Below are 16094 nucleotides of genomic sequence, written 5' to 3'. Positions count from 1 at the left end.
TTGGTGTGCTTGTAGCCCCACATGGCTGATAAGGCTAATAATAGTTTTGGCCCAACACATACAGAACATGCACAGACACACTCACCACACACACATGCAACCTGGCTGGGTAACCTGTATTTGGGAGGCGTGCTTTATTTTATTTCCTAGCCTGCATTCAGAACAGCCACTCATGTGCTATGTAGTGCACTATAGTGAATAACCACTTTACAGTTATTCAGGACATAGTGCACTACACATGAGTGGAGGTTCTAAATTCAGGGTTAGTGTATGTGGCAACTAGCCTGACGAGCCAGACCCACATTAAAATGTAGGGTCTGGGCACTCACCGTTCGCAGTGCTCAGTCCGAGGGGCGGGATAATCGGTTGTCTTTCAAATTCCCTCTGCACGCAATAGGTGAGTCCCATGCGTTTTCCCACCAGTGGAGCGAGTTGGCTAGTTCAAACTTTTGCCATTTTAAAACAAGCTTAACTCGTGTCACACTGTTGGCCAACAGCAACATCCATCTTCTTTGTTTCAAGAATTCAAGCCAACCCTTTGCAACTCTGCCATTAATCATTATGTTAAGCCCACCTAACGACTCTACACGATTTGATTGGCCTGATAGAAGTTTAATTTTTCGAGCTCACAAGCCAACGGAGCGTTGCTAGACTAGCCCTGGAAGCAAATGTAATTTGCTGCCGCTAGGGTGCGTCTAGATTTCTATGCTATGTGGCAACACCACGTGGTGGTGTAGTTTGCTATTGCTTTTGAAGATGATCACATTGGCACAACAACCATATCACGGGAACCCTAAAATGTAATATTGCCTATGGTTAGGTCCACTAGATTTAGGGAGGTTGCTGAGTAGGAGGCTGCTTGGATGGTATAGATGATGGGATGTTGCATAAAAGACACATTCGTGTATGTCGCTGTTCAGTCTAAATTTGTACTTAATTGGTTTGTAGTGGGTATGTTGCATTGTTTATAAGCTAACCTTATCAATTTTCCATTTCCTCTCATACAATAATTGAATGGTTGGATTATGCCCGATTTAATGTTCAAATTCTTTGAATCCTCTGTTTTCCAGTCGTAACATCTCAGTGGGTCGGGTGACTTCCGAAATTCATCATCTACCCCCTTCCTAGACTTCGGTCACGTACCACATGTAGGCGGTGGCATAGATTTCGCTTGCTTGACTCGTTGGTTTAACCAATCAAAAACATGCGCATTCAGTTCTCTGCCATTTATCTCGCCACGTATTGGCCAGACTGGCATGTACACACCCATTGGTCAAGAACAAAAGCAACAACATATCTTCCTCAGATGATTGGTGAAAGGGTTCAGTCTTTTACTGTCCTCGCTGTTACCATTTAACTTTATTTCAGCGACCTGCAGCGGGACCACGAGCAGCGCTGAACATATGTAACTGTTCGGTGTTTTCATTGTACAGTTGGTCTTTGCTGGAGTTGATAAACGCGAAGTACACAGAAGATGTCACTCAACATTTCCTACCAGAAAATTGGAGCGCTTGGCCGTGCATTGTGCAGGAAAAGTCGCAGGACAGCAACTTGCACAGCATCGAAGATTCCTGCCTTCACATGTGGCACGTTAGCATCGAGTGGTCTGGATGTTAATGGAAAGAAAAGCAGCGAAAATGCTGCGAGTGGTGACACTAAAGTGAGTGGTTCAGCAGGCTGCCATTCATCTCCAGCTCCTCACAGGCACCAAGCTGGAAAGAAGAGAGACGAGGAATTGCTTTCCAGGTCGGGAAGAGCGTATTCCTCCACAGCCCCTCAAGTTGATCCCAAGACTTATCTTTGGGCAAGATACAATGAAATGAAACGACTCGTTCACGGTACGGTAGTAGATTGCCTTTGTGCACGACTTCACCAAGCATGCAGACAATGGAACGCCATTTCGCTCTCAGTTTCACTCTTAAAGCAACACCAAAGCGTTTTTTGTACCTTAAGATAATGTTTCCAAAATCGTTGCAGTGGTTCATCAACTTGTAACGGGGTGAACGGCACTTCTGCATTCGCTTTGCGGCCCTATATCGGCTATAACCGCACTATGTAAGTTTGCCAGATTGGGTAGCGGGTCTGTAGGTCAATGGAATGAGACATACGAAACTACGACTTACATCTGATGTCGCAATACATCGTACTTTAATAAATCGTGCAACATATTCTACCTTGTCTGTGGACATCGTTATTTGCAAAGCCGGTGCTGGATAAACAAATAGAGTGCGTGCGACAGAGGGAACGTTCTTTGGTGTTGCTTTAAAATTGTTGCATGTTGACTAGAAAGATGTGTGAATGTGAATGTACGAATTGATTTGTTCATCATCCCTGAAACCAAAAAGCAGAGTTGGTCATCACAATGGCAAATTGTTATGTAACATTAATTGAGACAGCCTGTGCATATCCTTCCTTTGCGCAAAGCTGCTTAAAGTTCAAGTAAGATCAAATGAAAATTAAACCAGAATATTTGGTTACATTAAAATGTATTTTTCCTGCTTTATCCACAGATCTTATCCCTCCAGGGGTTTGCAATCTGCTTAACCCAGCCACAATTTATGCCAATAATGAAGTTCATCTAGATGAAGTGGATATCTATGGGTTTGATTACGACTACACCCTGGCCCTGTACTCCAGTGCCCTTGATGAAATGATCTACAACAAAGCACGGGACTTCCTTGTCGAACATTACAAGGTCTGTCTGCAGTGCCCAATCTCTCATCACTGTGAAACATCCTACATAACGCATAATATGTTATCTTTTAGGTTCCTCTAGACATGTTGTGCAACTGTCCACAGAAACATCTAGCAAATTGATTTTTGTCAGTGAGGATGACCATTCACCTTTGATGAGATTACAGAGCCACTTTGAAGTTGATTCATACTAGGTTAGTGCAGTTACTCCATGTTCTGTTTTGTAGACACATCACAACAGGTCTTGGATAAAGAGTATTGTATTCATTGTTCATTGGAAATACAATTCGATAAGTGACTGTTAAAGGGAGGAACTAGAAGAATTTGCTAATCAATGTACCCAGCATCCTGTTATGTCTATACCAATAGATATGGATCATTCACTACTGATAGCAGCAGAGCTCAATCAATGAACCTACCGGTACATTTGCCTCAGGTCTCATTGCCCACAAAGAACTCCCAAACATGGACATCATAATGCACTCTGCTGTGGTTGCCACTCTAATCAAAAGCATGAGGGCCTTTATTGACCCCTTCTGACCTGGAAGAGATTAGATAAAGTTGGTCACCAACTTTCAATAGCAGAGTTTCACAACAATGGACTTTCAAAATGTTCATATACCAAAGATTGGATACAGGCATCAGGCCTAGTTGTGGATTCTCTTCTTGTAGTCCTTTCAATATCAGATGCAATACCCTTTGTTTGATTTCCCTGTTTCCTACTCCTGCAGTATCCACAAGGTATCAGCAAATATGACTACATCCCCAACTTTGCTGCACGAGGGCTGCACTATGATATCCACAAGGTACAGACCTGCAAGCGTGTACTTTTCTCTCCGTGGACAAAAATGACTGGTTGAGTTTGAAATTGCAGATAGATAGATATCCATACATCCATCCATCCAGCCAGGTCTCAGTAGCATACAGACATCACACACAACATGCACTTACAGCAGAAAAAGTAAATATAAGTATATACATATATGAAAACTCCACTGTACAATAGAGACAGTAGAAGATAAGAAAATACTAAATATTCTATATAAACTAAATTAAAAATCCACATAGTTTGCTTAAGGATGAATTATGCATTATGCTTTGTTGTGATAAAAACACTCATAACTAATATTTATTTGCCATAGGGACTTCTGATGAAAATAGATGCCTTTCATTATATACAGATGGGGACCGTGTATAGGTGAGAAATCTGTGCAATTTAATGTTCTTACTCTTATATACATCTGCACACATTATTCATTGTAATAAATCTCGAGTTTAAGGTAGAAATGCATTGGTTTATGTGCACCATTTTCTTTTAATCCTCCCCGAGCCTCAATATAAACTTCATTCATAAAGTTTATTGTGAGGCTCGGAAAGATTCAGCACCCTGTTGAGCCTATACTTACGTAGGTGTTGAGCATATTAGTCGAGTTATTTACACATGTTTGGATGATCACAATCTGTTCATTTGCCAACATTTTTGAAGGATCTTGCAACACGATAATGTAATCTGTCTGTTGGTGTCTGCAACTAAACAAATGCAAGCTGTGTGGGCTTGTCCTCCACTCTATCTCCCTGACTTGAACCCGATTAATGTCCTCAGGGGTTTGAAGGCTGTCCCTGATGAGGAGGTCATGCAGCTTTATGGGGGTACCAATCACGTCCCTCTTCACCAAGTCAGCGGGTTTTATGGGAAGGTCAGTGGAGGACGCCCGCCTGAAGACTTGTGTTTACTCACAGAAAGGGATGCAGACAGGTTTAATAGGTCCATGTTTTATTGTGGTCCCCCTGTGGTCTTTGCCTGTTCTTCTGTCTTCAAATGCACCGGAGACGCAGAGGTCCTCATAAGCTATATTTATTTTTGACTTGTGCCCTTCTCTTATTTGAGAATGGTAATTAGTCATAATCAAGGTTGCAGACACTAATGCAAGTACTGTATCCCAGTGAGGTCTGTTTTCAGGAGATAAAGGTTGAACAAAACTGATTTGAAGCAGATTGGCTTTGAGTGAAAATTTTAATTTCAGTTAGATTTCACATCTTCAATTTCAGCAGCTTTAAGCTTGCAAGAATGCTTGTATCTATGACTTGACAATTTTGTAGGGAACAATACTGGAGAGAGTATTTTGTTGACATTGTTTTCAAATCCTTCTGCATGACCTTATTTTGCGATATCTAGCAGTCAGCTAGCCTTTGTTTAACCGAATCCACTCCCAGCATGTGTTCAAATTCACATCACCCGTTTGTAATAGACTGTTCAGCTCTGTTGTGTGCTTTCTCTCCCAAACTGGCAGGGGCCCAAAATGAAACAGTACATGGATGTGTTTTCAATCCCAGAAATGACTCTACTAGCTGCTGCCAATGACTTCTTCATCTCCAATGACATCGAGTATGACCCCGTGCACCTCTACAGGGACGTATCGGTGAGTGTATTCGGCCTTTTCTCCTCGACCCTCATGTTAACATTTAGATGTTGTAGCCCATATGGTTGTTCCAGTAGTTTACAAAAGTGGCTTCTAAGCTGCCCTCAGGCTTAAGTTTCGACCTAGGTTATAATAGCTGTTGTGAAGTGGATATAATCTCAGAATGTGTAATTTATTACTGATCTGCACTTGCATTTGACCTTGTTTATTTTCTTGGACAGTGATCCAATGCAATTTGTTTCCCTAATGGGCTTTAGATGTTTACTCTGTCCAGACTCCTATCAAGGGGGGAGCTTTTTGTTTGCAAACTTTTTGGTCAGTGTGCCAGGGGGAGGTCTTTTCTTTTTGATTCCGATCAACCCCCACCCCCCCCCATCACACACCCCATCGCTGTGAAAAGAAGTCGCTCGCTCAGTCAGTGACTAAGTCCAACTGGCAGTGCTGCTGAGGACCCAATTTAACTGCAGGATCTGGCAGCACTCATTCCTTGGCTCTTTCACACAACCAAGCCCCTTCAATGGCTTCATTCTGGAGTTGCATAAAGAGTGTAATAAATTGCAGGGGCTGGATGGGAAAAGTTAGTCTCATTCCACACTTCCCATATCATCATCCTGGTTTCAAATAAGATCTCTTTGGTTTCAAAAATAGGTGAAGGTTTGCTTTTTCTTTCCCTTCACTCTCTTGGTGAAAGCCACTGTGGTACAGAGGAACAGGGTGTACTGTACATTCGCACTGGAATGCGAGTCGGTCTCTAGTGGTCAGCTCTGACGCCTTATTGGCAGTGGCTGGAAGCTGTGAGGGAGGAAGTGTGAGTGTGAGAGAGTGTGCTTTTGATCTGAGTATGGAAAAGAGGATGAAAATGTCATGATCTGCTGTGTAAACATGAATAAAATGTCTTTGCAGGAGGCCATAGGGATGGTCCACATAAAGGGCTACATGTACAAGTGGATAATGCAAGACCTCGGTGAGAACACCGTACTTCTACGATCATCACATTTGTTTGCACCCTCTTCAGTGGTGCAATAAAAATAGGCTGAAATACGAGTTTTACAACTGTCAGTTTACAAATGCAGGGATATGTTGTAATGTTTTTCCAGTCCTTTTATGTGTTCTAACATTAAAGTCAAAAGATGAGCCTAACTACTCTAATAGTTAAATGTACAAGGACTGCAATGTCTTTTCACCTCTATTCATAAACCGTCCCTTTCAGCCAGTTATCAAGTGTCTGTCCAGCTGCGTCTTACAACGTTGTAATAATACATGACTGTGTTGTCATAAGAAATAAGAACTTTTGGAATTACAAGTGCTGCAGTGATAGATGTTGTTGACTAACTGCGAGACCAGAGATATCAGTTTCTAAATCAAAAGTGAGGAAGAGCGTTATGCAACACTGCTTCAAAGGAAATCACATACTTGGACTATTCCATTTCCTTGCACAGGGAACTGTTTTTTTTTTTATCTGTAATGATAATGTTAGGCAGACATACCCCAGAGGCTCAATCAAGCCAGTTCCCACAGCTGTGTGGTCTGAGACATTAGTGTATTTTGCTATGGACATGTAAGAGTGCTGAAGGTTGAGTAGTTGAGGTTGGTTGAGAATGTCTGCTTGTATTTTTCCCCCCCAGAGAAATACATCCTCCGAGGGGATGAGACCTATGCTGTCCTGCACCGCCTGGTGAATCATGGGAAGAAACTCTTCCTGATCACGAACAGCCCTTTCAGCTTTGTGTGAGTGCACTCACTAGTTAAAGTGTACTGATGTGCATACTGTCTAAATAAATATTAATATGAATACATTATGCCATCTGGGCTCTTAAGAAAACAGAACATACAGAAGTTATAGTTCTTCATTTAGAAACACCTTTACAACGTAATCGACAATTTTTTCCCAGTGCACTTATAAGTAAATATCAAGATTATTTTCTGGTGATGAATGCTGACACATGCACAATATCCAGGATCCACGTTAGCCCTGTGGTATGACTGGTATGAGATGTGAGGAGCCTCCTTGTTTCACGATGGTCATTCTTTTCCATTTGCAGGGATAAGGGTATGAAGTACATGGTTGGGAAGGACTGGAGGGAATTCTTTGATGTCGTCATTGTTCAAGCAGACAAACCACACTTTTTTAATGACTGTGTCAAGTGAGTATCGCTGTACTGTATTTACACAACAAATCTGCACATTACTGTTTTTTTTTTGTTGCTGTCATCAATCCAAGAGTATTTTGTCCAGGTGGTGTTAACTCTTACATGCCAGTCATATTTGGGCTGCTAGATTAAAACCATTAGGTTATGACGTAATTGTGTGATTAGAATCTCTGCATTTTTGGAGTATATAGTCCAAGGAATTCGATTAGGTTATGTCGGAATTCTGTGATTGTCGTCTTTGCTTCTTTTGTTAAATTCCAAGTTGTCCATGGAATTCCACATTCTTCATTATAGCTTACCTCATTGGTCTATTTCTGCTTGCGAACACAAGGACATCCATTAACTTAAATGTAAATGTTATAGTTATCACTTTCCCCTCAGTTAGGGTTATGAATATAACAATTAAATGTTATAGTTATCACTTTACCCTTTCTTTATTATGATGACAATGTTAGTGTTGATGACAACACTGTTAATGATGACCGTGTTAAAAACTGAATCGAGTATCTCATAATCTCATAATTACATAAAAAACATCATGTTATGCCCATGTGATGACGACCCATATGAAATGACACCCAACATAGTGTGCGTTTGAAATACAAAGCCAATGAGAGCAGCACTGATATGTTAGTGTTCTTGGGTATGTATGTGTCTTTCTTGTGTGTTCATTTGTAGTGACTGTCCTTGTGTCCTACACAATTGTTGAAGTAAGGGATAATGGACGACACGGTGGTCTGTTCACAGAAGTTAATGCACGGCCGAGGTTGTAAAACGGCCCCGACGCGAAGCGGAGCGTAAGTGCATTTATTTCTGTGAACAGACCACCGTGGAGTCCATTATCCCGCTTATTCCACTGTTGACTCTTGCGTTGTGTTCATTTCCTGATACAATGTTAACGTTTTAATCGCTAAAACTGTCTTGTTTGTAGAACTAATTTCTTCCGACACATAGGCTATCAACCAAAGATTCTAGAACAGAGCAAGATAGATTACTGGCAGGAGAATACGTTGGATATGTTGAAGTACGTTCTATGACTCTATGGGCGCCATTTTGGTAAGCTCAGGTGTCGTCACAGACGCTGGCTACCGTGGGAATCCTATAGCGCTGATCCTAACATGTTAACAATATTTATTCTGTAAAGCTGTATTTTTGAAATTACGTGAAACCCAATAGACCACACCATGTCTAGACCAGTTAAATATATTGTATAAAGACAATCTAGAATTATTTCCGAGGGTAAATTAGGCTAGGGCACTGACATCTGTCCACCATCCACCAAAGTTCAATAGGCCAGTGTTGGGGGTAACGTGTTAGGCTACTGTAATTTCGTTACTTTATTGGGAAACGAAGTAGTCTAAAAGGTAACACATTACAATTTAAATTTCAGTAATTCGTTATAGTTACTGAATAACTGTAACGTCCATTCCTGCATTAGGCCTACTCACAATATCTGTCTAGCCTATTGACTTATTGTTTCCATGATTGCTTATTTAAATATTAAAATATGTATTAGTCTAGGCTACATTATTTCATAGAGATGTGCGTAGAGCACCTATTCTGTCCCTGCACCTCTCTCCCTCAAGCGGGTTCAGCCCGCATCTCCCCTAAGGAAATCAAAACGGTGGCTTGAGCAAGAACTTCATGCAGACTACAACTGGCGCGGTGTAGCCTACACAACTTTGTTCAAAATTGATGCATTCAAGTTGACTTTGCAAAAGTTAGAATGCCTATTTATCACAATGTTGTCAGTCGCGTTGTCAATCGCAAACTTATTCAAACGACTACGGAATTAACTGTAGCTTAATTTGTGGAGGTCGAAGAGAAAGCACCTGTTTGACATAGGCTACGCGTAGCCACGGGCTGGCCTACTTGTCAGTCTTGCCCGTCCGATTAGAGGGCTTTCCTTCGCATACGACTGCGTAATTTGTCATTTTCGTTCTATAAGTTCCACTTTTCATGTCATGAATGTAACATGCCTATGATAAGGCTTTGCAGTTGTACAATATGGTCAATCTATTGTCTCAATTGTGTTTCATGTGACGCGCGCACCGATGCTGGGTTCATGCACTTGGCCAGCCTTTAGACAGATATTGTGAGTAGGCCTAATGCAGGAATGGACGTTACAGTTATTCAGTAACTATAACGAATTACTGAAATTTAAATTGTAATGTGTTACCTTTTAGACTACTTCGTTTCCCAATAAAGTAACGAAATTACAGTAGCCTAACACGTTACCCCCAACACTGGCCTATTGAACTTTGGTGGATGATGGACAGATGTCAGTGCCCTAGCCTAATTTACCCTCGGAAATAATTCTAGATTGTCTTTATACAATATATTTGTATAACTGGTCTAGACATGGTGTGGTCTATTGGGTTTCACGTAATTTCAAAAATACAGCTTTACAGAATAAATATTGTTAACATGTTAGGATCAGCGCCATAGGATTCCCACGGTAGCCAGCGTCTGTGACGACACCTGAGCTTACCAAAATGGCGCCCATAGAGTCATAGAACGTACTTCAACATATCCAACGTATTCTCCTGCCAGTAATCTATCTTGCTCTGTTCTAGAATCTTTGGTTACTAGTTCTAAATGGATGGTTGCTACGGCCAAAGGCCAGTCGTTAGTTCTATCTCTCCCGTTGTCAAGCGGGCGTATCCCAAGATTTTGATGAACTTTAGCTTTGAAACATCGCTATTTTACTTACCCTGCTTCATCCATCTAGCTAAAAGCCACCTCCGTCATATGCTACAATGTTGCCATGTTCTGAACGTCTGCATTTTACAGCTCGGATGCAACGTGACAGTTCATTTAAACTTCACAACGAGTTCGGCGAATTAATATACAAGTGTGATACAGCCAAAAAAATGGATCTACTTCATAGGTGTGCAAATAACATACGGTTAATGGTCGTTCTAAATTACGTACAGTAGGACAATGGGAAATTCAACCAAGCAGTGGAATAAAACATTATAATATTGTGCCCATGTAAATATGACACTTTTTTTTGCAGACCATTCAGAAGATTGGATTGTAATGGAGACCTCCAGTGGGACAAGATCAAGGCTTTAGAGAAGGGACAAATCTACAAACAGGTATAAATTAATTCATCTATATTCTATGTACTTTAAATTTGCTCCCTATATCAGTTTTAATTTAATTTATAAACAGGACATTGTTTATTACAATATACAAAACTCTTCTACATGACCCTTTTTCTAACTCTGTGACTGCAGTATTATGGAAATAGTAATACTGGCCAAATATATTTCCTCTGGGTAGTTGAAATAACACGAAAATTAGATTTTTGATTATTTGTTGTAGAGACTAGGACATGGGTGTCAACACCGGGAACAAAATGTAAAGCCAACTTTTGTGGGGATATGTGGAAAGAGCTATTGTTCTTGAACTGGGCCTTTTTAGGTTGCTGCTCTTACAGAGATCTGTAGCCATACATATGCAGCTACAACAGAATTATGTGCATTTCTGACACCTTGGAGGAATGGACATTCACAAATTACAAATTCATCTCATTACAATTCGAAAAACATAAGGCACATCACTCCACACATTTGGCTACAGCATTGTCTCTGTCAAATTAAAACATTCAATTGAAGTCTATTCTGGAGCATGTCCCCTCTTTTTCTTCACTTTCTAAGCTTGGCAGTTGCAGTCCCCCCCCCCCCCCCCCCCCCCCCACACACACACACACACACACACACACACACACACACACACACACACACACTTTGTGCAGGAAAACCACTGTTAGTTTGTTTGTCTGAGGACTATCCAGTGAAGCCCTGCCCTTTGTTAAGCAAGTCAATGAACCACTCTTTTAGAATTAGATTAACAGACATTGTCATGGTAAATTCACGTCAATCCATCTTAATCTCACCATTATCGTGAAGGGGAAAAAAGTCATTTAATCTAAGAGCTTTGTATGCATGCCTCTCGTTTCAGGGAAATCTTTATGACTTTCTACGGCTGACAGGTTGGCGGGGATCCAAAGTGCTCTATTTTGGAGACCATCTCTACAGTGATTTAGCTGTGAGTCATTCTCACATCTGCTTGCATAGTGTGTGTTGACGTAGGTCTGTTTCCCCAACATGTTTCCAATGGTCTTCACTTTTGCAGACTTTTGCAGTGTTTTCCAGCTAACAGATTATTGTTTAAACTTAAGTGTACTATAAACAAACTCCAAACACTAGTGGGCTTTTATTCACGTCTGTGTCATGCCAGTCAAAGAGACATCCAACAACACTGGGAGTAGATTAGATTCCATTTAGAGTAGATTAGATTCCATTTAGAGTAGATTAGATCAGTGTTATCATGGAACTAATAGAAAGAAGTCCATTAAAGCAAAGGAAAGCAAAGTGTAAAGCTTGGTCATTGGGCTCACTTCTGGCACTCTCGCATCAAGGCAAGGATAAGGTTAAAAATCCTTCATTTAAAGTTTGGGCATAGCATGGGTAAAAAATGCCAACCGGTTTCAACCCTCACTGGGTCTTCATCCGGGTGTGGTCTTTTTTTCTACTACTTTCACAACCTGAGCATTCAGGGTTACCCAAACGGAGGCTGAAAGCTTGAAAAAACATTAGTAAACAACTGCCATAAAACGGAAGTTGATCTCTTATTAACAGACGTCAGTGAAGTCTTTGAGGGTTCAGGGCTTAGACCTTAGGGGGGATAATTGAGATTCACCTTATCTCTGTCCTTTGAAGCCCTAAGCTTGGTCGTTTCACTGTTCTTTTGCAGGACCTTATGCTTCGCCATGGCTGGAGGACAGGCGCCATCGTGCCAGAGTTGGAGGTGGAGACCAGAGTGGTAAACACAGAGCAATACGCCCAGAGCCTCACCTGGCTGCAGGCACTTACAGGCTTACTGGAACGCTTACAGGTACGTGCAGAAAGAATCAACCCAAGAAGACAGCACAGTACTGTTAAGCTTCTGCAAGCCTTTAAAGGTGGATCAAGTTTTCACATGTCCTGTGTGTTAGTTGTCTGGCTCATAGCAGAATCCTTGCGTGTATGTGTACTGTTCAGAGAATTTTTTACATAAATATGTTTTATGCAATGGGGTTTGACCGGTCATTGCAAACTCAATGTAAAAGAGTTTGTTTAAATATTTCTCTGTAAAAGAAAAGAAGTTGAGCAATTCAGAAACTTTGTGACGGGCATGACGCAGATAACAAAAAAAATTACAGCTGACAAATCACATTAGTAAGGCCTTTATTTAGTGATTCACTCTGGAAAGCATGGGCATTGTGGTTAGAAAAGGCATGACCGCAATATTCCTAGGAGTTGTTACAGGCCCAGGCAGACCGCGACAATCTCCTTCTAGGGCCGCTAACGCAGGCTCAGCTCAGGTGCCGGTCGCGTGCAGCGCTGCAGCCATGTAAACAGAGTTTGCCCTTCCCTTACTGACTTTCATTTTCGGTGCCCGAATGGAAGTGGCTTTACGATTTTTTTTTTTTTTTTTGATTTTTTTAATTTTTTTTTTTTTATATAGGCCTACGTGAAATTCTGCATCCATTGTACGATTTATTTATTTATTTTCCCCATTGGAAGGGCAACATGAGCAACCCCCCTATCCACGTCCCTGCCAAGCCTTATCAAAAACATTCAAACTTTGGTGAGCTTTTTGCTTTGTCATAGATTCTTGACACAAATAAGAAGTATTTTAAAAAACCTCTGAATGGCTGTCATCTCGTGTGGTCATTACGGTTATGGTCAGTACAAAGCCTGATGAAACCTTAACATGCATTAAACTGCATTAGAGAGAACAATATAATACCATTGTGATTCCTGTTTTATAGATGCACAAAGACCCAGAGTCTAAGAAGGTTCTAGAAGACTGGCTGAAGGAGAGAGAAGAGCTGAGGTAAGTCAAATATGACTCATGTGCAGTTGTCCTGTTTTTCCAGCTGGTGGAAAGACAAAAAGAATTGGGGTTAAAACTTAAATTACTGGTAGATTTTAAAACCAAATGAGTTTTTTTTTAATCAGAATGGTTGGGAGAGGTGCATTTTAAAAGGCGATGGAACAATTATTTTGATTGTGTTGGTAATTTTATGTTTAGATAAAGTTTTAATTACTTAAAGAAGCACTATGTAGTTCTGGTTATTCCTTCGCTGTTTCTGGGTTTTCGTCGGATTTGGGCTCGCAGTTTTCACTACACAGCTCCCGCTGCAGCTTCGGTAGCAAGTGACTGTTACACTAAACCCCCACTAGCTAGCGAACTAGCCATCAAGAAACCAAGCTACACATACAGGGCTCACAATAAAATGGTCGAGCAAACACATTGTTCAAGAGACTATCAAACCACATTACAAAGACGAAGTTCACCCAAGGGTAGGCTACTTACAATTTCAACAGCAACAAAGCCAAGTCGGCGTCCATTTTGCAGTCTTCTTCGAAACTCCAATCTGACTACATATTCGAGGCGCGATTGGATACTTTCACTGAGTCACATCTGGATTTACCCAGACGGTCCAGAAAGTTGCATATTCGTTTTTTCCGCGGAGAGGCGATGGGGGGAGACGAAGCACCCACCAAACAACCCAGAAAGTAGAACCATCAGAAAGACTCAACCTGCATAATTAAGGTCATTTTTGCTAAAATTGTTAGCCTGGGTTTTCCCATGCTGCCTTACACGCGCAATTTTATTCACGCTGCTAGGTAGCCTGGATTCTATGTACTTCGTTTTCACCTCAACGAAGGAACCAATCACAGAATGGAGGGGGGGCAGTAAGACGATGACGACACACCGAAGCCATTATGAGCTACGTACAGACTCATCTGATAGACATTCGTAGCGCCCAATAAACGGCTCTGGGCATTCGTAAACCACGTTTCAAATACGAGAAAATGAATGTCTAGTTCCCAGACCCCATCTCAATTAGATGAGGTCTGACGTTAGCCAGGCTATACAATTGTTGCATAGTGCTTCTTTAAATGTCTCAGTATTTTGTCCCTGATCTCTCATTGGAAGTTTCCTTTGTTTTTCTTCCTCCTCACAGAGCTGTCACAAAGAACCTCTTCAACCCTCAATTTGGAAGCATTTTCCGTACGTGCCACAACCCCACCTACTTCTCCAGGCGTCTGTGCCGCTTCTCTGACCTTTACATGGCCTCCATCAGCTGTCTGCTGAACTACGACACCTCCTACACCTTCTACCCACGCCGCACCCCACTACAGCATGAAGCCCCTCTGTGGATGGACCAGCTCTGCACCGGCTGCATGAAGACTCCATTCCTGGAGGAGATGGCCTACATCCGTTGACCTAGAAGTCATAGAATCGTCTTATATTCCATGGCTTTGGCGCTGATTAGGACCTGAAATTACTTCTAGATGAGTGCTGAACCTGACTGTTATCAGGAACCGGACATGTGCCGAGCTCTTCAGGCGGAAGAGAGTTCTGCTAACGTGGCAGCCTGAGTTATGGCTGTTCAAGCTGTGGCACCACCTTCTGGAAGAGCAGATATATAGCATTTTGAAGAACAAAATTGTGCAAATAGTAGCACAAACTTAAAAGTTTACTTATAGGTTTCCTGCAAGGATACTGACAGGTTTCCTTCAACTACCTGAAAATTGTTTGTTTTTTTCCCTGAGGTACTTGGCATACATGGTGGTGGTATTTTTCGTACAATAATTTGTAGCATACATTTTGTTGCATCTCCACTTCTAGGTCAATTGCAACAGTTGTTGGATATGACTGTTACAAATTGAATAGCTAATTGTATTGTCAGTTGATTTCATGTAGACAAGGTTGAGTTCTCTAAACATTTACATTTTCTAATACTAGTAATGAAAAGCTACTTTCAATTTGCATGTTTTTACATAACATTTACATTGGGCAATCTGTTACATGGCTTAACACTTTATTTTCTAACTCAACTTATTAATAAAGAAAAGATAATTTTGAACCAAGTTTTTACATTGGCATTTTCCCATGAACTTTTGTAAATGTTGGAGAATAAATTGTTGATCAAAAATGATTTTGAAAATATTTATTGAACATTGACAGTTTTATTTCTCCCTGTAATAGACAATGGATGTGGTTTCTTTATATTGTACATACCCTGAGTTGATGAGTTCTGTTTACATGGACATTAATATTCCAATATTAACCCGATTAAGACAATATTCTGAATAACTGCCATGCAAATAAGGTTATAGTCTGAATCTGCAATAATTGAGTCATGGAGTATTCTGATCTTAGCACATAGTTGTATGCATGCTGTATAAAATAGATGTGCCTTAACCTTGTCGCCATTAGCGCAGTTTGGTTGGTTGTGTTGAATGCTCTGCTCTACCTGTCATCATATTTGCATGCCCCGATAAGATTGGATTCTGGGTTTTTGATGATTCAGAAATATGTGCATAGATTAAGGTCAATTAAAGAGGAAAGCTAAGGCTACTGACTGTACCAGATTTCCCCTTAATCCCCCCCCCCCCCCCCCCCCTTAATCAAGGAATCCCTGAAATAACACCTTAAAATAAAATTAAGATATACTTAAATAGTCCTTAATTAGGCCTTGTCTACCCCATTAATCACAACAAACAAAGCCCTGACTTGATACCTTAAATTAAGGGGTCACACATAAATGGAATTTTAAGGAAACCAATTGTGCCAATTTAATTAATCATGTGAGTAATTTAAAAAGAATTCAAGATAAACACGAATTCACTTGCGCGGACGGAAGACGAACATGGAGAAAAGCTTCACGGTAGGCCTACAACATCTGTATCGCCAGCAGTGCCATGGGAGTGTCACCGATTTGCTTTTTTTTTTTTTTTTGGTGGCTAAAGCCTAATGTAAC

At 41.0% G+C, this 16094-nt stretch overlaps 1 protein-coding gene across 2 annotated transcripts; it reads left to right on the top strand.

The window, feature by feature from the left end:
- Positions 1–1165: 1165 nt before the first annotated feature.
- nt5dc2 (5'-nucleotidase domain containing 2) lies at positions 1166–15269 on the top strand. 2 transcript variants are annotated; one of them, XM_042096922.1, is made up of 14 exons: positions 1166–1838; positions 2511–2695; positions 3426–3500; positions 3837–3892; positions 4298–4391; positions 4986–5114; positions 6018–6078; positions 6740–6842; positions 7157–7258; positions 10284–10365; positions 11234–11320; positions 12029–12169; positions 13089–13153; positions 14292–15269. In XM_042096922.1, the coding sequence occupies exons 1-14, from the start codon at positions 1475–1477 to the stop codon at positions 14551–14553; spliced, it is 1806 nt and encodes a 601-aa protein (XP_041952856.1). In that variant the 5' UTR covers positions 1166–1474; the 3' UTR covers positions 14554–15269. The 2 variants fall into 2 exon arrangements, with proteins under 2 accessions (XP_041952856.1, XP_041952857.1); XM_042096923.1 differs by lacking the exon at positions 14292–15269 and adding an exon at positions 13951–13989 and having other exon boundaries at positions 1168–1838.
- Positions 15270–16094: the final 825 nt, after the last annotated feature.

This window comes from Alosa sapidissima, chromosome 7 (assembly GCF_018492685.1).
Source record: "Alosa sapidissima isolate fAloSap1 chromosome 7, fAloSap1.pri, whole genome shotgun sequence".
Taxonomy (NCBI): domain Eukaryota; kingdom Metazoa; phylum Chordata; class Actinopteri; order Clupeiformes; family Clupeidae; genus Alosa; species Alosa sapidissima.
The sequence above is the reverse complement of the archived record's forward strand: the minus strand, read 5'-3'. Positions and strand labels throughout refer to the sequence as shown.